General features: G+C 43.8%; 1 protein-coding gene across 25 annotated transcripts in view; it reads right to left on the bottom strand.

Moving 5' to 3' along the window:
* nrxn2 (neurexin 2) overlaps positions 1-25,169 on the bottom strand; it is a 540,133-nt gene that overhangs the window by 250,447 nt on the left and 264,517 nt on the right. For all 25 annotated transcript variants that reach the window (XM_062965405.1, XM_062965382.1, XM_062965398.1 and 22 more), the window contains 3 exons: positions 24,645-24,835; positions 21,954-22,127; positions 21,012-21,131 (listed from right to left, as the gene is read on the bottom strand). In XM_062965405.1, coding sequence (XP_062821475.1) covers positions 21,012-21,131; positions 21,954-22,127; positions 24,645-24,835 — 485 coding nt within the window. The remainder of the gene's footprint in view (positions 1-21,011; positions 21,132-21,953; positions 22,128-24,644; positions 24,836-25,169) is intronic.

Raw genomic sequence — 25,169 nt, 5'->3', positions numbered from 1 at the left:
GGACAAACATCATAAAAAGGCTCCGTTAGAAGATACATTCTTTCCCATCCATATTTGAGGGGAGGAACTGCAAGCAGGCGCGTCTTAGATCTTGGGATGTCTAATGCGTTGTATCTTGCGTACAGAGATCGGGGTGTTTTTTTAGGGGTGTAATACGTCTGCCTTTAGGGTTGACATGAGTCAGAAATGACTTAAAAGGCACACAACAACAACAACAAATACCAGAATCCACAGTCAGTATAGACTTTGGTACGAGGGTTGAATGAAAAGTAATGCCTCCGCCTTCATAACTCATCAACAGATGGCAGGTCCTGGCTTGTTCAGTAGACTCTCCTCTACAGTTCCATTGGGAGGGAAGCCTTAGCATTGAACGGTTGTGTTGTTAAAGTGCGAAGTATGGAACCCTGTGTAGACAGTCGGTCAATGTGACCGCAACCACCAAGTTTCACAAGCAAAAGGTTGACAGATGATTCAGGGTGATCGCTGTATCACTCGGAGAGAAATTTCAAGCATCATTGGCATTTCACAAGAATGAAAGGGTCACATTATTGCTTTGCTTGGCTGTCGGAAGATCTGTGCACGATGGATCCTGTGAGACGCCGGTTGCAGAAACTGAGTGTCGACTTCTTCTGTGACAGCTTCGGGAAACTTGTTCATCGTTGGCAGAAATGTATCCAATTGTCTGGTGATGATGTGGAAAAGTGAATAGTGGTAGTTAAAGAGCACGTTCTAAGGATTATTTCTGCATTTGATTTATTAAAATATTCCCATCCAAACCCAAGTAACGAAGGTGGAGGCATTACTTTTCATTATAGAATCATAGAATCATAGAATAGTAGAGTTGGAAGAGACCTCAAGGGCCATCTAGTCCAACCCCCCGCTAAGAAGCAGGAAATCGCATTCAACCCTCGTATAATGTTGCGATCTTGCATAGAACCGCTGCGGAAAAGCAAATAGTGGTAGTTAAAGAGCATGTTCTTAGGATTATTTCTGTGTTTGATTTATTAAAATATTCCCATCCAAACCCAAGTAACGAAGGTGGAGGCATTACTTTTCATTCAACCCTCGTATAATGTTGCGATCTTGCATAGAACCGCTGCAGCGTATCGCTAAAGGCAGGTTTTTTCGGTACCCCAAGGGCATGTTGGACTGCAGCAAGAGGCTAAAAAAAGGACAATTCCCAAGCCAGAAAGCACTTTCCTTACATCAGTGGTGGATTCAGGGCCCATTTTCAGCTCCTGAGAGGCTCCAAGGACTGCCAGGAAGGAAGCAGCCAGGCTTTGAAGCTGCAAGGCTATTCAATACTAATCAAGGTGGCCAATGGCAACATTCACACTTGCTTCTAACAGTCGAGAGTGCTTTCTCCCACCCTGGTCATTATTCTACCAGATATATAAATCCCACATTTCTAGTTTCCAACAGACCTCACAACCTCTGAGGATGCCTGCCATAGATGTGGGCGAAACATCAGGAGAGAATGCTTCCAGAACATGCCCACACAGCTTAGCAAAACTCACAGCATCCCAAAATTTTCAAATGTTAATCCGTGTAGAAAGCAAATGCTGAAACCAGTTCAAAACCGCTGTACTGGACAATCTCGAAGGTAGAGTAGATTCTCACTTATCCAACATAAATGAGCCGGTAGAACGTTGGATAAGCGAATATGTTGGATAATAAGGAGGGATTAAGGAAAAGTCTATTAAACATCAAATTAGGTTATGATTTTACAAATTCAGCACCAAAACATCATGTTATACAACAAATTGGACAGAAAAAGTAGTTCAATACGCAGTAATGTTATGTTGTAATTACTGTATTTATGAATTTAGCACCAAAATATCATGATGTATTGAAAACATGCATTGGATAATCCAGAGGCTTGGATAAGTGAGGCTTGGATAAGTGAGACTCTACTGTATATGATTATTGATCTCTGTCTGGTTTCCAGTGCTCATAACTGCCTTGGGGTGCAACAATGTCCAATTATAAAAGGGCCTGGACCAGGCAGGAAGCAGCCAGGCTTTGAAGCTGAAGGGCCATTCAATGTGGCCTGTTGCAACATTCACACTTGCCTCCAACAGATAAAAGTTCTTTCTCACACCCTGGACCTTCCACGGATATATAAACCCCACTTGCCTAGTTTCCATCAGACCTCACAACCTCTGAGGATGCCTGCCATAGATGTGGGGTTTTTTTTCCGTGTCAGGAGCAACCGGAGTTGCTTCTGGAGTGAGAGAATTGGCTGTGTGCAAGGACGTTGCCCAGGGGACATTGCCCGGATGTTTTGATGTTTTTACCATCCTTGTGGGAGGCTTCTCTCATGTCCCCGCATGGAGCTGGAGCGGACAGAGGGAGCTCATCCGCACTCTCCCCAGGTTGGATTCGAACCTGGCAGCCTTCAGGTCAGCAACCCAACCTTCAAGTCACAAGGCTTTTATCCCCTAGGCCACCGGAGGCTCCTATAGATGTGGGTGAAACGTCAGGAGAGAATGCTTTTGGAACATGGCCAAACAGCCCAGCAAAACTCACAGCAACCCAAAATTTTAAAATGTTAATCCCTGTAGAAAGCAAATGGAGAATTTGGAAGGTAGTCGTTTGCCTTTTTTGAAGGTACTATCAGGATGAGTATTTGCCTTTCCAAACGCAGTAGGAGACCACTGCCCGTGTTTGCCCTAAAAAGTGAGCCAGGGGACCCCGGGTGCAGCCTGCTTGGAAAGATAAAGCCATGTGGAGGGTGACATTGTGAGACCTGGCCCTACACCAGGAGACGAGATTGGAGCAGGTCTGGGCATCCCCACGGCCCCCTTCCCGGCTGAATCCCTGCCAGGCCTCGCTGCCTGGGCTCCATCATTTCCCTTATCTCTCGGTGTCAGAGCAGAGAAATGTCAGGTGCAGGGACGGGATGGGATGGAGGGAGCAGAAGGGCTGGAGATTAGGAGCCCATTAGGGGATATTAGAATTTAATTTAGCACCGGGGTTTCTTGGCTGATATGCCCACTGGAGGGAAGAAGAAAGAAAGAAAGAAAGAAAGAGGGGGTGCTGGAGCTAGAGCCTCCTGGGCACGTCTTGCATGGCAATGACATGCTGGTCTGTGGAACGGGTTCTTCTCCCTCTGCTCTGGAGCCACATCGGTCTAATAATCTGGAAAAGATTATTATAATCTGAATGGCAAAGGTGTCAGAGGAAGACAATTTTGGAGATATCCTGCCATCTTTCCCCACCTTTCCACTGCCTTATTTACTGTTCTGATTTTGAAGTTTTTTTAACAGGAAATATAAGCAGCAGCACTCTGAAAACAGAACAATTCCAGACAGGAATCAATCAGGGGCAGCTAACGATTCTGAACAAAGGAGCCGGGTTTGAGCCATGGATTGGGGTTCCGGGTTTTAGCCTGCCACTTTTGGACTCTTGCTTGCTGAGATGTTCCTATGATAATTTCTGTAAATCTTAGGGCCGGCTGTGGCGCAGGCTGGTTAGCAGCCAGCTGCAATAAATTACTCTGACCAAGAGGTCATGAGTTCGAGGCCAGCTTTGAGCCCCGTGTTTGTCTTGTCTTCGCCTTCCCCAGTATTATAATGGCTCTTTATAGCCATCACAGCTGAATAACCTCCTTCCCTTGATGATATGATTTATTTGCACTCTTAGCACTTTGGCCTAGATTTTATTTTATTTTTATTTTATTTACATCATTTATATTCTGCCCGTCTCACCCCGAAGGGGACTCAGGGCGGATCACATTACACATATTAGGCAAACATTCAATGCCTTTTTAACACAGGACAAAGACAAACAAACATAGCTCTGAGCGGGCCTCGAACGTATGAGCTCCAGGTCAGTGACTCATTGCTCTCCCGTCTGCGCCACATTTTATCTTGTATGTGGTTTTTATGACTTGTTTTTATGGTTTGATTATTGGTTTCATTGGTTTCTTGTCTTGTTTTTATTGTTCTATTCGGGCTTGGCCCCATGTAAGCCGCCCCGAGTCCCTTCGGGGAGATGGGGTGGGGTGTAAGAATAAAATTATTATTATTATTATTATTATTATTATTATTATTATTATTATTATTATTATTATTATTATTCTATGTTAAGGCATTGAATATTTGCCTTATACGTGTAATGTGATCTGCCCTGAGTCCCCTTCGAGGTGAGAAAGACGGAATATAAATGCTGTAAATAAATAAATAAATAAATAAATAAATCTTAGGGCCGGCTGTGGCGCAGGCTGGTTAGCAGCCAGCTGCAATAAATCACTCTGTTCCATACTTCGCACTTTAACAACACAACCGTTCAATGCTAAGGCTTCCCCGTCTGTGCAGGGTTCCACACTTCGCACTTTAACAACACAACCGTTCAATGCTAAGGCTTTCCCGTCTGCACAGGGTTCCATTCTTCGCCCTTTAACAACACCACCTTTCAATGCTAAGGCTTTCCCGTCTGCGCAGGGTTCCATTCTTCGCGCTTTAACAACACAACTGTTCAATGCTAAGGCTTTCCTGTGTGCAGGGCTCCATACTTCGCACTTTAACAACACAACCATTCAATGCTAAAGCTTCTCCGTCTGCGCAGGTTTCCATACTTCACACTTTAACAACACAACCGTTCAATGCTAAGGCTTCTCCATCTGCGCAGGGTTCCATACTTCGCGCTTTAACAACACAACCTTTCAATGCTAAGGCTTCCCCGTCTGCACAGGGTTCCATACTTCGCACTTTAACAACACAACCATTCAATGCTGAGGCTTCTCCGTCTGCGCAGGGTTCCATACTTTGTATTTTAACAACACAAGCGTTCAATGCTAAGGCTTCCCCATCTGCAGGGTTCCATACTTTGTATTTTAACAACACAACCGTTCAATGCTAAGGCTTCTCCGTCTGCGCAGGGTTCCATACTTTGTATTTTAACAACACAACCGTTCAATGCTAAGGCTTCCCCATCTGCAGGGTTCCATACTTTGTATTTTAACAACACAACCGTTCAATGCTAAGGCTTCCCCATCTGCAGGGTTCCATACTTCAACAGGGTTCCATCTGTTGAGAGGGTTTGGATGGTGTCTTCCTTCATGGCAGAAGGGGGTTGGACTGGGTGGCCCAAGTTGAGGATTCGATGCTTCATGCGTTTTTTACCGCCATCGCTCGCACCTGGCTCTCTCCCTCCTAGGCCAGGATGCCGAGAAGAGGAGCCTATTTGTATCTGTGCACAGCTTTCAAACCTCCCTCCCTTCTGTCGCTGCAACCGGGGGTCTTTAGAGCAGCAGGCAGGGCAGGGCAGAGTCGGGTTCGAGAGACGGCTTGGTGGGCTCTTTGGATGGAGGGGGGCTCTGGCAAAGCAGCCACCCACCGCCACCGGCAGCTCCCGGGCACCAAGGGGAAGGAGAGTGTAATTAAGTGTGACACCTTTACTATTTCACTTTATTTTCCATCTCTGGGCGCGCGTACACAATTTCATTATGCCAGCGTAATTTTAATTTTATGTCAGGTTTTAATATTGCCGGCAACAGCCTCCTCTCCCGCTTTTCCTCTTTGTCGCCCACCTCCCCTCCGTGCCCCTGCTTTCGTGCCGGAGTCTGCCAGGCCAGGCAGAGGCCTTAATAACAGCCTCAAGACACTTTAATTTGCGGCTTTTAAAAAGCAGTGTCATTTCTCCCATAATTTCCGCAGCGGGGGTTGCAAATGGGCTCCCCTCCGAGGCCTGCCTCTGCCCCACTGATGCCTGCCGCTGCCCACACCGCCAAGCCCTTCCTGCCCTTCGCGAACAAGATCCATCTCCCAATTTGGAGCAAAATTTGGAAGAAATTCTCCCCGTCTTACAAGGATTTAACCTGACTTTGTTATATCAAGCACAGGGCACTTTTGGATCTCCGAACATGGTGATGGATGATGCTATTGATGATGTGTGTCATGTATCTATCTTATTTTGTTTTATTGTAATTGCCTGGACTTGGCCCCATGTTAGCCACGCCAAGCCCCCCCCCCCTTTTTTTTCACATGAGAAACTGCAAGTCGCTTCTGGCATGAGAGGATTGGCTGTCTGCAAGGATATTGCCCGGATGTTTTGATGTTTTTACCGCCTTCCCCAGCATTATAATAGCACTTCATACGCAGCTGGCTAGTAACCAGCTGCTATAAATCACTACTGACCGAGAGGTCATGAGTTCGAAGCCCGGGTCGGGTTAAGCCTCCGACCATTAATAGCCCCGGCTTGCTGTTGACCTATGCAGCCCCAAAAGACAGATGCATCTGTCAATTAGGGAAATTTAGGGACGCTTTATGCGGGAGGCTAATTTACAACACCATAAAACTGCCAGCAAAACACGAGGAAAGGAATGAGGAAGTACAGCCACTACTGGATGGTGAAGCAACAGCTCCCCCTGTGGTCGGAATCGTGAAGCTGGAAAAATGTTAAAAATGCCTCCGAGTCTGTCTAATGTATGTTGTTTGTCTGTTGGCATTGAATGTTTGCCATATATGTGTTCATTGTAATCCGCCCTGAGTCCCCTTCGGGGTGAGAACGGCGGAATATAAATACTGTAAATAAATAAATAAATAAATTACAGCTGAATAACCTCCTTCCCTTGATGATATGATTTATTTGCACTCTTAGCACTTTGGCCTAGATTCTTTGAACTTTATCCATGATTTTAACATTTTATCTTGTATGTGGTTTTTATGACTTGTTTTTATGGTTTGATTCTTGGTTTCATTGGTTTCTTGTCTTGTTTTTATTGTTCTATTCGGGCTTGGCCCCATATAAGCCGCCCCGAGTCCCTTCGGAGATATGGGGTGGGGTGTAAGAATAAAATTATTATTATTATTATTATTATTATTATTATTATTATTATTATTATTATTATCTTTGTGGGAGGCTTCTCTCATGTCCCTGCATGGAGCTGGAGCTGAGAGAGGGAGCTCATCCGCACCCTCCTGAGGTTGGATTTGAACCTGGCAGCCTTCAGGTCAGCAACCCAACCTTCAAGTCACAAGGCTTTAACTCACTGCGCCACCGGGGGCTCCGTTTTGGGAAGATTGAGGCGGGATACAAAAATAAATAATAATAATAATTTTTATTTATATCCCGCCTCCATCTCCCCCGAAGGGGACCCGGGGCGGCTTACAGCAAAATCAAAATACAAGCAGTGATGAAATATGAAACATCAAAGGACAACAACAAAAATCAATAATAAAATATACACAATAGGCGAATAGGCAAAAAAAAAATATAAAAAATAAAGTTGTTATTATTATTATTATTATTATTGATGATGATGATGGGAAGTGCAGTACAAGAATATCAAGGGCCACCAGTTGCCTCTCCTGAAGCAATACTATATGCACCCCCAATACATCTTTAATACACTCGGGGCCGGCCCAAGGTAATTTTCAAGCGTAGGCGAACAGAATCCCGCCCCTGAAAACCAATCACTGAAAAATAAAAGCGTTGGATAAGCGAAAATGTTGGATAATAAGGAGGGATTAAGGAAAAGCCTAAATAAAGAACAATACTCTGAAAACGGGGGAATTCCAGACAGGAAACAATCAGGGCCAGCGAACACCTCCCAACCAAGGATGCCCTCAGGGAGGAAGCAGCCAGGCTTTGAATCTGCAAGGCCATTAAATGTTGGCCAATTGCAACATTCACACTAGCCTCAAACAGACAGGAGCTCTTTCTCCCACTCTGGACTTTCCACAGATATATAAACCCCACTTGCCTAGCTTCCAACAGACCTCACAACCTCTGGGGATGCCTGCCATAGGTGTGGGCCTGGCCCCGGAGGCCTCAACTGCGCCCCCTACAGAATGGTGCCACAGGCAAGTGCCTGGTTCACCTCACGGTTGAACCGCCTCTGAATACACCTGTGGCATAGACACTGAGAACTGGGAAGCCCTGGCCCTTGAGCGCACCAACTGGAGGTCAGCTGTGACCAGCAGTGCTGGGGAGTTCGAAGAGGCATGAATGGAGGGCTTAAGGGAGAAATGTGCCAGGAGGAAGGTGCATCAAGCCAACCCTGATCAAGACTGTTTTCCGTCTGGAAACCGAACATGCGGATCAAGAGTGGGTCTCGGTGTTACTTGGCACCCTCCAAACATCTTCCAACTCTATGATTCTATGACTGTTTATATGCCCAACCTGTACCTATGCATTTCAGTGTAGTAATGCACATTTTCCCCTATTGAAGTGAATTTCCAAGCCAGGCTGTGCTAAGGTGGAGTGTTCAATTCCACATGAGAAAGGGGCACCCCACTAATACATTGGACCGAACGAGCTCCCTTCGAAACCCCAAGGCACCTGAAGTGTGTAATGTAATGTAATGCAGGAGGCCATGGTATCACCTTTCCCCATGTCCTGCCCCCCGCAAACCCCATTAGCCTCTGCACCCCCCGGGTTGATGAAGCTGTTTGGATATTGGGGCTGACAGTCTGATCCATTTTAATGAGGCCAAAGGATGGCTAACGAGGTCCAGGGATCCTTTAACGAGGCTCTATTAAGGCAGACCCCTGAGGCAGGCTGGAGCAGGGGGGGCTCTCCAGGGTCACTCTATGCCCCCCCCCCCTAAATGTTCCACGGTTCTCCTCTCCACCTCCATTTCCTTAAAAGCATCACGGCTGGAAAAATACAGAATGCCTTGCCCAGCTCCAAGCATGTGCTCAGGTGCACTCTTCGCCATTTCACACTCAGTCCCTTGGTGATATACGAGGGTTGAATGAAAAGTAATGCCTCCACCTTCGTAACTCAACCGATGGCAGTCCTGGTCTGCGGCAGATACTGGCTTGTTCAGTAGACTCTCCTCTCCAGTTCCATTTGGCAGGAAGCCTTAGCATTTAATGGATGTGTTGTTAAAGTGCGAAGTATGGAACCCTGCAAAAACGGAGAAGCTCTTCCGTTGTGCTTTTGGAGAGTAACTATGTTATATTTCTTTTCTGTTGCTCCCTCTAATATCTATCCTCTAGACTACACCACTTCCTTATGACGATGTTCACTATGGTTTTTATTCTTATGTCTTTCTCACCCCGAGTTTTAACTTAATGTTCATGTGGTCCGCCCTTGTTTTCATTGTTTCCTTGATTTGTATTGTAATGGATATTATTATTTATTGTATTGTTCACTGTGTTGTGATGTGTTGTTCTTTTATATGCTGTTTATATTGTATTGTTCTGGGCATGGCCCCCATGTAAGCCGCCCCGAGTCCCCGTTGGGGAGATGGTGGCGGGGTATAAATAAAGTTTATTATTATTATTATTATTGAATGGTTGTGTTGTTAAAATACAAAGTATGGAACCCTGCGCAGACGGTGAAGCCTTAGCATTGAACAGTTGTGTTGTTAAAGTGCGAAGTATGGAACCTTGCGCAGACGGGGAAGCCTTAGCATTGGATGGTTGTGTTGTTAAAGTACAAGGTATGGAACCCGAGAATGCAAGGTGTTTATGGGGATTGTGTTGATGTGAGTCCTGTGCGTCATTGGGCGAGTAAGTTTGAAGACCTTAAGACAAGACCCTCCCATTATACCTGAAGTCGGGACAGTCTTTGTAGTCCTTATCCCTCTTCTCCTATACTTTGTACCCACGTTTCCTGCTTTCTGCTCCGGTCTCTTGCCAGGCTCCAGTTTTCCATCTTACTCTCATGGCAAGGGCCTGCTAAGGCTGTAAATCAGGAGGCAAGGCTGTAAATAGCCAGACCTGCTAGATTTACATGGTGGGCTGAGAAATACGGCCAAGGATGGTGGTGGAAACAACCCTGTCCGCAACGGAAAGGGATGTTTGAAAGCTGGCTGCTCATAGCCATGTTCTCGTCCTCTCCATCTCCCTTCTAGAAATGATCTAGAATCCCAGAGTTGGAAAGGCCACAACCCAAGCCCCCCCAACAGATGACCATCCAACCTCTACTTTAAAATCTCCAGGGAAAGACTCCCAGGCAGCATATTCCACTGTCAAACAGTTCTTGCTATCAAGATGTTCTTCCTCATGTTTAGGTGGAATCTCTTTCACTTGCTGTTTGAATCTCAGCATTTTCATGGGTTTCCCTAAACCCAGCAAATGGAGAGGAACTAAACTGATAAAAAAGCCAGGCTGTGGCGCAGCTGGCTAGTAACCAGCTGCTATAAATCACTACTGACCAAGAGGTCATGAGTTCGAAGCCCGGGTCGGGTTAAGCCTCGGACCATAAAATAAATAAATAAATAAAAAATAGCCCCGGCTTGCTGTTGACCTAGCAGCCCCGAAAGACAGTTGCATCTGTCAAGTAGGGAAAATTTAGGTACGCTTTATGCGGGAGGCTAATTTAACTAATCTACAACACCATAAAACTGCTCACGAGGAAAAGAAGAGGAAGAACAGCCACCAATGGACGGTGAAGCAACAGCTCCCCCTGTGGCCGGAATCGTGAAGCTGGAAAGATGTTAAAAATGCCTCTGTGTCTGTCTAAAACTGAATGTTGTTTGTCTGTTGGCATTGAATGTTTGCCATATATGTGTTCATTGTAATCCGCCCTGAGTCCCCTTCGGGGTGAGAAGGGCGGAATATAAATACTGTAAATAAATAAATAAATAAATAAATAAATAAAATACTTGTATTGGGAAACATATATTGAATATAGGAATTAGAAAATATATAATCACAGAAGGATGTATGCATATAACCGTTGAAAATACATTCTGTTCTAGCAGATACTAAAGTTCACCTAAGAGGCCTCAAAACATAGATACATCTGTTATGTGTCAAAATACCAGATAGCCTGGACATTTGGGAGTCGTAGATACCGGGATTTATAGTTCACCTGCAATGAATGAGCACTCTGAACCCTTCTGATGATGGACCAGGACCAAACTTGGCACACAGAAGCCCCATAACCAAAAGAGCATATTGGACAAGTTTGGGAGAAAGGGAGTTATAGTTCACCTGCATCCAGAGAAACAGTGACCCCCCCCCCCCCCCAAACCGACAATGGACTGGGACCAAACTTTGCACAGAGAAGTCTCATGACTAACTGAACATACTGCAGGGGTTTGTGGGAATGGGCCTTGATTTTGGGAGTTGTAGTTCACCTGCATCCAAAGAGCACTGAACTCAGCCAACAACGGATCTGGATCAAACTTGGCACACAGACTCAACATAGCCTGCTGTGGATACTGACAGATGTTTTGGGACAATTGCTCCTGGAATCTGGGATTTGTAGTAGTTTACCCTCATCCAAAGAGCCCTGCAGCCAGGCGATGACCAGCCAACGACAGATCTGGACCACACTTGGGACACAGACCCAAAATGGCCAACTTTGAATACTGGCAGGGTTGTCAGGGGATGATGGGTAGCGGAGTGTAATCCAAAAATTCACCTCCTTCTCCAGACTGTCTCCCCGTGTGGAAAAACAGCACTGGATAAACACACTCCAGCAGACGAGGGTTCGGTTGGAAATCCAACGGCAATAAACCTTTATTTACATGACTATATACAAACAGAGTAAATCAGTTCTTCCACCATGAGTGCTCTTGCCGAAGCGACTCATGCACACACACACACTGCTCTTCTGAAGAGGAAACTCCTCTGCATTCCACAGGAACAAGAAAGAAAGTCCCGGTCAAAACAAACTTGACCCCATTGGTCCTGTAATACGTCAATCATAGCAGACTCTCATTAACTCCAAAACTGCTGAAATGCCTTGCCGAAAAACTAACACATAAGGCATTTCTAATAACCCAGATTGATTTTAACATTTCACAATACACAATACCCTGACAAGGCTCACGGGATTGGCTCACGATTCTGGGAATTGTAGTTCACCCACTCCAAACTGAGAATACCTAACCATCACAGACAAGTCATGCCTTTATCAAATAACCCGGGCACTGCCGGGTTCCCAAGCTAGTTGAGAATAAACTAGACTTTTCCAACCTCGGAACTCTCTTTGTCTCATTGCCTCAAAGCCTTTGTTTGCCATGTCAAAACAACATGATTTTTCACCGTAGGAGACCTTTTGCCACATGAATACAATCCAGCATTTTGCAAAAGGAGGAAAATCACTCTCCAAAGCTCCCTTAAAAGGGGTTGGAACGACCAGAACAGCCTGGGGTTGATGTTTGTGTGTGTTGTGTCTATATTAGAGATGCATCCTCGATTTCTCGTGTGTCCAGGGATGGAGGAGGGCAGGGAGGCCTTTTCCTTCCCATTAGTCAAATCCTTAATAGCCCTCTGATGAAAGAGGCTGCGAAGAGTCCTGGCCCAAAGTAAAGAGAGGGCATCGAGCGCACACCACGCAGCAGCTTTCCTGATGCGCCGGGCTTGTGCTTCAAAGCCATTAGCTGCAGCCAGATCGGAGCGGAGGGCGGCTTCAAAAGCGAGGGCTGTAGGGGAGGAAGCCGTGTTGCGTTCGTAGGGATTCTCAGCCCGTTCTTTGGGTTATAGTGCCAGCCTCACACCATCAAGGAGAACAGGTACCAACGAAGCTTGCTTTTATCTGGACAATAGCTCTGAGACTCCCGCAGCCAGCTTGAGATGGAAAGCATATATCCCGGGACTGTTCCAACCAAATTGGAGGGTATACGAGGCCTTCCTGAAGTCCAAATCCTTGCCAGAAGGTGATGGGGGACCTTGTCGAAGGAAGGCCTTCCTGAAGTCCAAGTTCTTGCCAGAAGGTCATGGAAGACTTGAAGGAAGACCTTCCTGAAGTCCAAATCCTTGCCAGAAGGTCATGGAGAACTTGAAGGAAGACCTTCCTGAAGTCCAAATCCTTGCCAGAAGGTCATGGAGGACCTTGTTGAAGGATGGCCTTCCTGAAGTCCATGTTCTTGCCAGAAGGTCATGGAGGACCTTGTCGAAGGAAGGCCTTCCTGAAGTCCAAATCCTTGCCAGAAGGTCATGGAGGACTTGAAGGAAGGCCTTCCTGAAGTCCAAATCCTTGCCAGAAGGTCATGGAGGACTTGAAGGAAAATCTTCCTGAAGTCCAAATCCTTGCCAGAAGGTCATGGAGGACTTGAAGGAAGACCTTCCTGAAGTTCAAATCCTTGCCAGAAGGTCATGGAGGACTTGAAGGAAGACCTTCCTGAAGTCCAAATCCTTGCCAGAAGGTCATGGGGGACCTTGTTGAAGGAAGGCCTTCCTGAAATCTAGGTCCTTGCCAGAAGTTTGTGGGGGACCTTGTTGAAGGAAGGCCTTCCTGAAATCCAGATTCTTGCCAGAAGGTCATGGATGATCTTGTCAAAGGAAGGACTTCCTGAAGTCCAGGTCCTTGCCATAAGCTCATGGGGGATCTTGTCAAAGGAAGGCCTTCCTGAAGTCCAAGTTCTTGCCAGAAGCTCATGGGAGATCTTGTTGAAGGAAGTCCTGGTATGCCCCATCCATGGTGTTCCCTGCATCTACCCAGCTTGAAACTCCCAGTCCATGCCGGGGAAGATGTTCCCACTAAAACAAGTGGCTCAATCCACCCTTCCCTTGGCACACTTGTTCCTTAAAAATGGAACAAAAGGAACAGTTAAGATCAAAACAATAGGGAATGCAGCTCTCTCTTTGGAGGAGAGGTAAACCCTGTCTCCCAGCTCTTTGGCCCCCGCTGAAGTTGTCCACCTGTGGCCAGGTTAAATCCGACCCCAGAACCAGGGAATTGGAAAGGGTGGTGTTAGCTTGTCTGGATGACAAGCCCACAGCTCCCCGAGGTCCCTTCGCTGTGCTCTTCCTCCAGAATGTTCAAGGAACAGAAAAGGTTCACGGCCTCCCTGGGCACCGCTGTCACTCAGCCGCTCTTTGAGCTCCGGCGAGATGGAAAACAGCCCACCCTGTCGTCACAGTCCTCCTTGCCGGCCTTTCCACAGACCGTTCCGATTCTCCCCGAGGTGCGCTCAATTTTTCAAAACGGTCTCCCCTTTCATCTCCGTACCTTGCGGCTGAACAAGCACATCCCGGCTTCTCTGCTCCCCACTGCTCCCCACAGAATTTGCCTCCTAACCCGCCTTCAAATGCTCGGCTTCTGCATTCTCCTCCTCTGTGCTGGACTCACACAGAGATGCCTTACACCAGGGGTCCTCAAACATTTAAAACAAAGGGCCGGTCCACCATCCTTCAGACTGTTGAGGGGCCAAATTATCATTTGGGGGAAAAAAAACCGAACAAATTCCTATGAATACTGCACATATCTTATTTGTAGTGCAAAACAACAACAATAACAATGAAAGAACAATACAATATTTAAAAATGAAAACAAATTTAACCAACATAAACCTATCAGGCTTTCAATAGGAAGGGTGGGTCTGATTCTGGCCAATGAGATAGTCAGGTTAATTAGGATTGTTGTTGTTGTTGTGTGTCCTCAAGTCATTTCAGACTCTGGGGGAGCCTAAGTCTAAAATTTATTTATTCATTTACTACATTTATATCCCACCCTTCTCACCCCAAAGGGAACTCAGAGCAGATGTATGTACATACAATATATTATTAGTATTATATGATTAAAACTGATATAAAATATATTATAAATGAGGGCGGGGGCCAGGTATATAACCTTGGAGGGCCGCATCTGGTCCTCGGACCTTAGTTTGGGGACCCCTGGTATTATTATTAGTATTATATGATTAAAACTGATATAAAATCTATATATATAAAAGAGTGATGGCATCACGGCGACCCACAAAACAACAAAACTACAGGCCCCCCAACCTCAAAATTTGACGACACAACCCATCATCCACGCCTCTAGGTTGAGACAACAAAAAGAAAAGAAAAATAAAGTCCTAATTAGAGAGAGAGGAATAATTGCTTTTATCCAATTGCTGCCAGTTAGAAGGCTAAGCTCCTCCAACTTGGTCTTCTAGCAACCCAATTAAAAATAATAAAAAACACTAAAAAATTAATACAATAAAATACTATAATAACAGAAAATAACTAAAAATAATACAATAAAATAATAAAATATAATAAATAAAAATATAACTTACAATAAAATTAATAAAAAATTGCAAATAACGTCAAATAAAAATTACACAACAATTTTTAACCAATACCACCACCACTTTGCCACAGCAATGCATGCCTGTGTAGACGTTTGGTCAATGCGACTTAAGCGACGTGCAGTCATTGAATTCTTGTCCATGTTCCAGAAGTATTCTCTCCTGACGTTTCGCCCACATCTATGGCAGGCATCTTCAGAGGTTTACACTTTAACAACACAACCTCTGAGGATGCCTGCCATTGGTGTGGGTGAACATCAGGAGAGAATACTTCTGGAACATGGCCATACAGCCCAAAAAATATACAATGAAAGCCTTCGACAACAGACCTCACACAACCTCTGAGGATGCCTGCCATAGGTGTGGGCGAAACGTCAGGAGAGAATACTTCTGGAACATGGCCACACAGCCCGGAAAACATACAATGAAAGCCTTCGACAACAGACTTCAAAACCTCTGAGGATGCCTGCCATAGGTGTGGGTGAAACGTCAGGAGAGAATACTTCTGGAACATGGCCACACAGCCCGAAAGACATACAACAACCCTGTGATCCCGGCCATGAAAGCCTTCGACAACACACTTATTTACATTTACACTCCGCCATTAAAGAGCTCTCCTTTTCCCCAACTCCCTTTTTTTTCAATATCAGGTTGAAATTGAGAGCATTGAGAGCACAAAAAGCATAGTCAGTTTCACCTCAGGTACCAAGCCAACATTAGCTCTGGGTTGCTGTGAGTTTTCCGGGCTATATGGCCATGTTCCGGAAGCATTCTCTCCTGACGTTTCACACACATACCCTCGAAGATAAGCCCCCTTTTTTGAGCTGAAAAAGCCTTCCCTCAGCTTATAATGGGGTCAAGTCTGGGCAACAGAACACGGAGGCCATTGCTTGCAATATATGATATACTAGCTGTGCCCGGCCACGCGTTGGTGTGGCTAGGATTTAATTTTTCTTTTCTTTTTGTTGTATGAACGTAGAGGCGTGGATGAGGGGTTGTGCTGTCAATTTTCAAGGTTGTGGGGCGTTTAGTTTAGTTGTTCTGTCCGGTGCCGTGATTCCATTACCCCTTTATATATATATATATATATATAGATTCCTCTCTTACCCTCCCTTATCAGTGTTTTCTTTTCCAAAGCCTCCCTAGCTCTTAACCAAGGAAATGTTTCGAAAAGGGAAAGATGCCCTTGCAAGTCAGGAAGAAAAATATATATCCATTCATCTTATAAAAGCATTTTCCCCTGAAATATTGGTTAAACTCTCCTACAGATATATAGGCATTAACCCCCTGCATGCATTTGCAATCCCTATTTACTTATATATCTGTATCGATCTATCTATATACATTAATTTTATATATGAATTTTCCCCTCACATGTTTGCAGGTCTTTGCAAATCCTATATACATATAGATCCATGTACCTGTATATCTGTATCCATATATATACATTATTTAACCTACTGATGCCTTGATTAATGTAATTTTATTGGTACAGTAGAGTCTCACTTATCCAACACTCACCTATCCAGCGTTATGGATTATCCAACGCATTTTTGTAGACAATGTTTTCAATACATATTTTGGTGCTAAATTCATAAATACAGTAATTACTACATAGCATTACTGCGTATTGGACTACTTTTTCTGTCGAATTTGTTGTATAACATGATGTTTTGGTGCTTAATTTGTAAAATCATAATCTAATTTGATGTTTAATAGGCTTCTCCTTAATCTCTCCTTATTATCCAACATATTCGCTTATCCAACGTTCTGCCGGCCTGTTTATGTTGGATAAGTGAGACTCTACTGTACTTATATATCTGTATCGATCTATCTATATACATTAATTTTATATATGAATTTTCCCCTCATATGTTTGCAGGTTTTTGCAAATCCTATATACATACTAGCTGTGCCCGGCCACGCGTTGCTGTGGCAAAGTGGTGGTGGTATTGATTAAAAATTGTTGTGTAATTTTTATTTGACGTTATTTGAATTTTTTTATTAATTTTATTGTAAGTTATATTTTTATTTATTATATTTTATTATTTTCTTGTATTATTTTTAGTTATTTTCTGTTATTATAGTATTTTATTGTATTAATTTTTTAGTGTTTTTTATTATTTTTTGGGTTGCTAGGAGACCAAGTTGGAGGAGCTTAGCCTTCTAACTGGTAGCAATTGGATAAAAGCAATTATTCCTCTCTCTCTAATTAGGACTTTATTTTTCTTTTCTTTTTGTTGTATCAACCTAGAGGCGTGGATGATGGGTTGTGTTGTCAAATTTCGAGGTTGGGGGGCCTGTAGTTTTGTTGTTTTGTGGGTCGCCGTGATGCCATCACTCTTTTATATATATAGAAGATAGATAGATCCATGTACCTGTATATCTTTATCCGTATATATACATTATTTAACCTACTGATGCCTCAATTAATGTAATTTTATTGGTATCTATTTTTATTTTGAAATTTACCAGTAGCTGCTTCATTTCCCACCCTCGGCTTATACTCGGGTCAATAAGTTATCCCAGTTTTTTTGCGGTAAAACTAGGTGCCTCGGCTTATATTCGGGTCGGCTTATACTCGAGTATATACGGTATATGGCTGGCATCCTCAGAGGTTGTGAGGTCTGTTGGAAACTAGGCAAGAATTAGTCTCCTGTTTTTAACATTTTATGATGCATGTTGATTTTAATGACTGTTTTATTGATGCGGATGTTTTTATTGTTGGGATAATTGTGTTATTGTTTTGTTATTGTTATTATATTGTTGTATCGGGCAAGGTCCCATGTAAGCCGCCCCGAGTCCCTTCGGGGAGATGGGGCGGGGTATAAAAATAAAGTTGTTGTTGTTATTATTATTATTATTATTATTATTATTATTATTATTATTGGGGTTTATATATCTGTGGAAGGTCCAGGGTGGGAGAAAGAACTCTTGTCTGTTGGAGGAAAGTGTGAATATTGCCATTGGTCAGCTTGATTAGCATTGAGTGGCCTTGCAGCTTCAAAGCCTGGCTGCTTCCTGCCAAGGGGAAAACCTTTTGCACATCCAAGGTCCATCTATTCCAACCCCGTGCAAGTAAAAGCCCTCCAGAAAGATGTCCATCCATGCTGTGTTTAAAGACCTCCCATCCTCGGACGCTATCTGTTCCACTTTTAAGCAGATCAGATAGTAAAGGCCTTCTTTACTAATGTTTAAGTGGAATCACTTTTCCTGTGATTTGAATCTGTTGGTTCGTGTTCCAATCACCGGAGCACCGGAAAACAAGCTTGCACCATCTTCTACATGACATCCCATCAGATAGTTAAAGATACCTGTCACATCACAGCTCAGTTTTTTTTAAATTCTCCAAGCTAAACATCCCCAGCTCTCTAAATAACTCCTCATAAAGCTTGGTTTCCAGGCATTTGATCATATTGGTTGGCCTGGATCGAAAGAAATGCTATGCCAATGTAAGGCACTAAGATAATTCCTGGAACTTTTGGTTGTTTCTGTTGTTTGTGTATTTCTTGGACACATTTCTTATCTCGGCACAGTTCATAAAGCGATATGCAAAACACAATGATGGTTCAAAACCGTATGTTATAAACACAGTATGTATATTAGAGCAACATATACATTCAACATTCACCAAAACTGTTACGGAAACTGGAGTAAAACCTGGGAACCAGTTGTAAACGGCTATATATATGATGGGACCTATTCCGACCTACAGCCAGCTGCTCAGGAATGACATCTGCATTTAATCTGTTCCCCTGGCTTTGTAACTTACTCCTGTTATACTGAATTTACTTCTGCTTTAGGTGGTCTTACTGCCTATTACAGGGAAACCAGCTGATTCCTAATTCATCTAAAATACAGATGTGGGATTTTCAACTTACAAACAGATAAGCATCTTGAGTTCTGAGGATGGCCTGGGAAGGAATCTCACTGGAGTATTGCAGCACAACAACATACATGGGAGTTACTGTATATACTCAAATGTAAGCCTAGTTTTTCAGCCCCTTTTTTAAGACTGAAAAAGCCCCCCTTGGGTGAGGGTCCTGGTTGGCTTATATTTGGGTCAGCTTATACTTGAGAATATATGGTACATTTATTACCATAAATAAACGGCAGGAGCTTGGATAAGCGAATATCTTGGATAATAAAGAGGGATTAAGGAAAAGCCTATTAAACATCAAATTAGGCTATGATTTTACAAATTAAGCATCAAAACATCATGTTATACAACAAATTTGACAGAAAAAGTAGTTCAATACGCAGTAATGTTATGTTGTAATTACTGTATTTACGAATTTAGCACCAAAATTTCAATATTTCAAAATTTCAATATATTGAAAACATTGACTACAAAAATGGCTTGGATAATCGAGAAACTTGAATAAGCGAGGCTTGGATAAGTGAGACTCTACTGTATTCAAAAACATTTAACCTACCAATGCCTCGATTAATGTAATTTTATCGGTAAATATTTTATTTCTGAAATTTACCTCTCTCGGCTTATACTGGAGTCGATGTTTTCCCAGTTTTTTTATGGTAAAATTAGGTGCCTCGGCTTATATTCGGGTTGGCTTATACTCTGGATAAGCCGTGCTCTGAATTATATATCAAGCAAAGAGTGGATGCTAGAAATAATATCATACGAAAACGGACTGGCACAACCTGGGATCACAACTACACACAGTGAAGACATCTGCCCTTGCGCTTTGCAACTTAAAAGAATAAACTGGGAAAATGTGCAAATGAGAGAAACCCAAGACAACTGTATTTTTCAACCTTTCCTGTTTTGGATGGGAGAGGAAGGTTTACACGTAGCTTCCCAGGCTTCTCATTAGCTGCCGTTTACCCCAAAGTCCTGTTCATTAATGGCATTCAGGTAATAACGTGGCTTCGGTTTTGTCCAAAATTAAGATTCCCAAGGCGCAAGGAGGTGGGGCACAGCTCTGTGTTTTGTTTATGAGAATCGGCACTGCGCCGTGCCCGTGCCAGGTGTAGCAAAATTATTGCAATTTTAATTAAAACAAATTTCTTCTCCTCCCTTGCGAGTTCCCTTAAGGGGAGCCAGCAAAACACCGAGCAGATTACATTTAAGGAAATAGTAAGAGAGGAGGTGCCAAGCCCCCCTCCCTTCAAGGTGACCCGTCTGCAAACGCTGGAGGGATTCGTTCCTTGTGAATTCTAATGCAAGCTGACCCGGTCTGCGTCTCCAGGACAAAAGTGTGGATCGGAAGTAATTATCTTTTGAATTTTGCCCCTCCAAACTGTGCGGCGAACGCACTACAGTCCAAACGTGATTAGAAAGGATTATTCCAGAGTGAAATACGTATAGAAACGCGAACGGATAGATAGAAAATGCTTACACCTTCAAACATTATTCCTTTTGCGTATGTTTAAATTATACTCTAACGAAGAAACGGCGCAATGTAAGGAACGAACACGTACAAAATGAGATTGCACCACCTTGAACACATCCAATTTCATCAGCGTGGGAAAACCAAGCAAGGTCAGACCTGGTTACCGAAGGGGAAACTCCAATGAATTGCGGGGATTAGAAGACAGCTTCCTATGTTCGTATGACAGGTATCGGGATAATAAATTGATCCAACAATCTACAAACTTACCCTCACATCCTTGGATGATGTCTGTGCCCCACACAAAGAATGTCCTTCGTCTCTTTGGATTCCAAGCCCCAATTTTCACCTTGTGTTGCCCTTTATTGTGCCCAGGTAGATCCAGCACCAAAAAGCCTTCCCCACTGTGTATTTTTCTGTGTATTTTTCTGTTCTCCTCCCCCAAATCAAAGGTGAATCCATTTCAAGTTGAAGTCTGATTCTCCAAAGTATTATTGGAGCCAATCCCACACACTCCCAGCCTTGCCATTTCTTCTCTGCCCCATAGATGAGGGGTGGGACTGTCATGGATAAATATGATGTATGGTTTGAATAGGTAATTTTCAAGTGTAAGCAAATAGTATTTTGGCAGCACTAAACTAGAATGGCTGTCCCTGCCCAATATGTTAGAATATGCTGTGTCCCATGTGTGCCGCTCACCCCGCCCGCCCCATTCCAATCGGGTTGCTACTCACGGTCATTGCACACCGGGCCGCCATACGAGGTCATGGTGCAATCGCACGTGTAGCCGTCCCACTGTTGAAGGCAGACGCCCTGGTTGGCGCAGGAGTCCTCCGTGCAGGTGGTGCTGGGACCTGGAGGAGAGAGGAGGAGAAGCCATTGAGATGAAAGAGGAGGTTCAACCTAGGAGACCATCATGGTAGGACAGAAGAGTGGACATCCCTTGGGACAAACATCCTGATGAGATGTTCAGTACCAGGAAATGCTACATTCGAGTCAGATGCAGTCTCCTTTCTTTGAGGCTGGATGGCCATCTGTCCAGAAGTCTTTGATTGGGTTTTCCTGCCTGGCAGAAGGAGGTTGGACTAGATGACCCTTGGGGCCTCGTCCAGCTCTAGGATTCTGTAACTCTTCTACAAAGTGTTGTGATGATGTCGCAAGAATGCGAATGTATATTATTGTTGTTTATTTTATGATTTATATTTGTTAGTGAAGTATTTGGATTGTTGTTTACATGATTTTAATATCTTGTAAGCCGCTTTGCTCAGTGTGTTAAACACCCGGTGGCGCAGTGTGTTAAAGCACTGAGCTGCTGAACTGCGGACTGAAAGGTCGCAGGTTCGAATCTGGGGAGCGGAGTGAGCACCTGCTTCTGCCAACTTAGCAGTTCGAAAACATGCAAATTTGAGTAGATCAATAAGTACTGCTCCAGTGGGAAGGTAACTGCGCTCCATGCAGTCATGCCCATGGCCACATGACCTAGGAGGTGTCTACGGACAATGCCGGCTCTTCAGCTTCGAAATGGGGATGAGCACCAACCCCCAGAGTCAGGCATAACTGGACATAATGTCAGGGGCCGCTTTGGGTCTCGTGAGGGAGGAAAGAGGGATATAAATAAAGATTTATTATTATTTATTATTGTGTATGGGGCCGCCCTTGAAGACCTCCTCCCTTACCATCACAGCCCCTCTCAACGTGCCCGATCCGATGCAGGGCGTCGGCGATGAGGTCTGGGAGTCGGCCATTGAGATCCACGGAGGCCAGGCAGCCTTGGAAGCCGTCCCGCGAGGCCACCAGCTTGGGCAAGTTGCTGAACATGTTTCTGCTCAGGCCTCCGATGTACAGCTCCCCTGTGGGGTGGGAAAATAATAATCATAATCATAATCATAATAATTTGACTGAAGTCAAAAATCAGAAACTCCTCAAAACACAGCAGACAAAAAACCAGTACAAGAAAACCGCACTACAAACTAGAGCGGACAGCTGGCACAACAAAACACTGCATGGAAAGTTCCTTGACAAAACTGAAGGAAAAGCTGACAAGGAGAAGACCTGGCTCTGGCTCACGAATGGGACCCTGAAGAAGGAGACAGAAGGCCTGATCCTTGCAGCCCAGGAGCAAGCCATCAGGACAAAGGCAATTCAGGCCAAGATCAAAAAATCAGCTGATGATCCAAAATGCAGACTGTGCAAGGAAACCGACGAAACCATGGATCATATCCTGAGCTGCTGTAAGGAAATCGCACAGACTGACTACAAACAGAGGCACAACTCTGTGGCCCAAATGATTCATTGGAACTTATGCCTCAAGTACCACCTCCCAGCAGCAAAGAACTGGTGGGATCACAAACCTGCAAAAGTATTGGAAAATGAGCATGCAAAGTTACTGTGGGACTTCTGAATCCAGACTGACAAAGTTCTAGAACACAACACACCAGACATCACAGTTGTGGAAAAGAAAAAGGTTTGGATCATTGATGTTGCCATCCCAGGTGACAGTCGCATAGACGAAAAACAACAGGAAAAACTCAGCCGTTATCAGGACCTCAAGATTGAACTTCAAAGACTCTGGCAGAAACCAGTACAGGTGGTCCTGGTGGTGATGGGCACACTGGGTGCCGTGCCAAAAGATCTCAGCCGGCTTTTGGAAACAATAGACATTGACAAAATCACGATCTGCCAACTGCAAAAGGCCACCCTACTGGGATGTGCACGCATCATCTGAAAATACATCATACAGTCCTAGACACTTGGGAAGTGTTCGACTTGTGATTTTGTGATACGAAATCCAGCATATCTATCTTGTTTGCTGTGTCATACAATAATAATAATAATAATAATAATAATAATAATAATAATAATAATAATAATAATACTTTATTTTTGTATCCCACCACCATCTCCCCAAAGGGACTCGGGGCGGCTAACATGGGGCCAAGCCCAAAAGAAAAACAAGGTGTAAACAAATTAAAATATAAAACAAAAACAATAACAGTATAACAATCAAATAAAAACAAATTCAAACACAAATGGTACAGATATAACCATGAGGCTCATACAAAATAGAGGCTCATACAATGCTATACACAAAGCACAAATAAAATAAAATAACTTGTTATAGAAGGAGTGCTTGAAGCACCCATAGACTAAGACTGGTCCTGATACTTATACTTGTAGTGACAACTAGTATAGATTTGGTGGGACATTGTTGAACACTACCATAAATGGGTTGCTGTGAGTTTTCCGGGGTGTCTGGCCATGCTCCAGAAGCATTCTCTCCTGCCGTTTCCCCCACACCTATGGCAGGCAATCCTCAGATGCTGTGAGGTCTGAGGTCTGTACAAGGTTCTTGGAAGAATGGAATTAAGTAATTTATATGTTTTTAATGCTTTTTAATATTTGTATAATGTATTTTTACTGATTACAGTTAATGGTTTTAAATGTGTTGTTAATTTTATTGATTGTTTGGCATTTAATCTTGACGGGTGTTGTAAGCCGCCTTGAGTCCCCTCGGGTGAGAAAGGCAGGGTAAAAATGTTGTAAACAAATAAATAAAATAAAATAATTGGAAACTAGTCAAGTGGGGTTTGATACCTTAATTGTGTTTTTATAACGGGATATAATGTTTTAATTGATTATGTATTGCTGTCTAATGTATTTGTATGAATTTTATATGTTGTACACTGCTTTGAATCCCACCCAAGGGAGAAAAACGGGACAGAAATGAAATAATAATAATAATAATAATAATAATAATAATAATAATAATAATAATGTATATATCTGTGGAATAATGGCCAGGGTGGGAAATAGAACACTTGTCTGCTTGAGGCAAGTGTGAATGTTGCAATTTGCCAGCTTGATTAGCATTGAATAACCTTGCAGCTTCAAAGCCTGGCTGCTTCCTGCCTGCGGGAATCCTTTGTTGGGAGGTGTTAGCTGGCCCTGATTGTTTCTTATCTGGAATTCCCCTGTTTTCTGAGTGGTGTTCTTTATTTACTCTCCTGATTCTATAGTTTTTTTTAAAACTAGTAGATGTTGTTCATTTTCACGGATGAAATTGTCCACATGCTTGTGGATTTCAATGGCTCTTCTGTGTAGTCTGACATGGTGGTTGTCAGGAGAGAATGCTTCTGGAAGACGGCCATACAGCCCAGAAAAATCACAGCAACCCATTGATTCCAGCCATGAAAGCCTTTGACAACGCTGCCATAAATTGCACTGCTGACCCCTAGTGCCATAACAGCGTGTTGCAACCAAAGGTGAAATAATACAGAATGAACACAAAAGGTGAGTGTGTGTTTGCATGTACACATGTGAGCCTAGAAAAGTTACATTTTGGAAAGTGTCTCTGTGTCCAAGCTCACCTTTGAGGTCCAGGTTGCGGGCGCCATTGGAGTGCTGTGTTACGGTACGGGAATCGATCTTGAGCGTATGCACGTTGTTGGTGTCGCGGGACACAATGACGTTGTGCCACTGGTTGTCATTGACCGGCTTGTCTGAATTCCCCTTCATCAGCGACGGCCCGTTGCCCAGGTCGAAAACGTAGTGGATGTACCTGAAGGGAGGTCCGGAAATGAGAAGGAAGCTTGGGGTGTCGTTTTTTTTTTTTTGCGGGCTCAGAGGATCACAAAAACCAGTCCTCTCATTTGTCCGCTCCATTTTGATCTTATAGAGTTCCAGAACTTATGGGCCGGGCTGTAGCATAGCTGGTTAGAAGCTAGCTGCAATAAATCACTACTGACCGAGAGGTCATGAGATCGAAGTCCGGTCGGATTAAGCTCCTGACCATTAATAGCCTAGCTGGCTGGAACTGAGCACAAGGCTCCAAGATGCTGAAGGTGGGCAAAAGACTATATATATATATATATATATATATATATATATATATA

This window comes from Anolis carolinensis, unplaced genomic scaffold, assembly GCF_035594765.1.
Source record: "Anolis carolinensis isolate JA03-04 unplaced genomic scaffold, rAnoCar3.1.pri scaffold_14, whole genome shotgun sequence".
Taxonomy (NCBI): Eukaryota; Metazoa; Chordata; class Lepidosauria; order Squamata; family Dactyloidae; genus Anolis; species Anolis carolinensis.
Note: the sequence above shows the minus strand (reverse complement) of the source record. Positions and strands in the feature narration are given on the sequence as shown.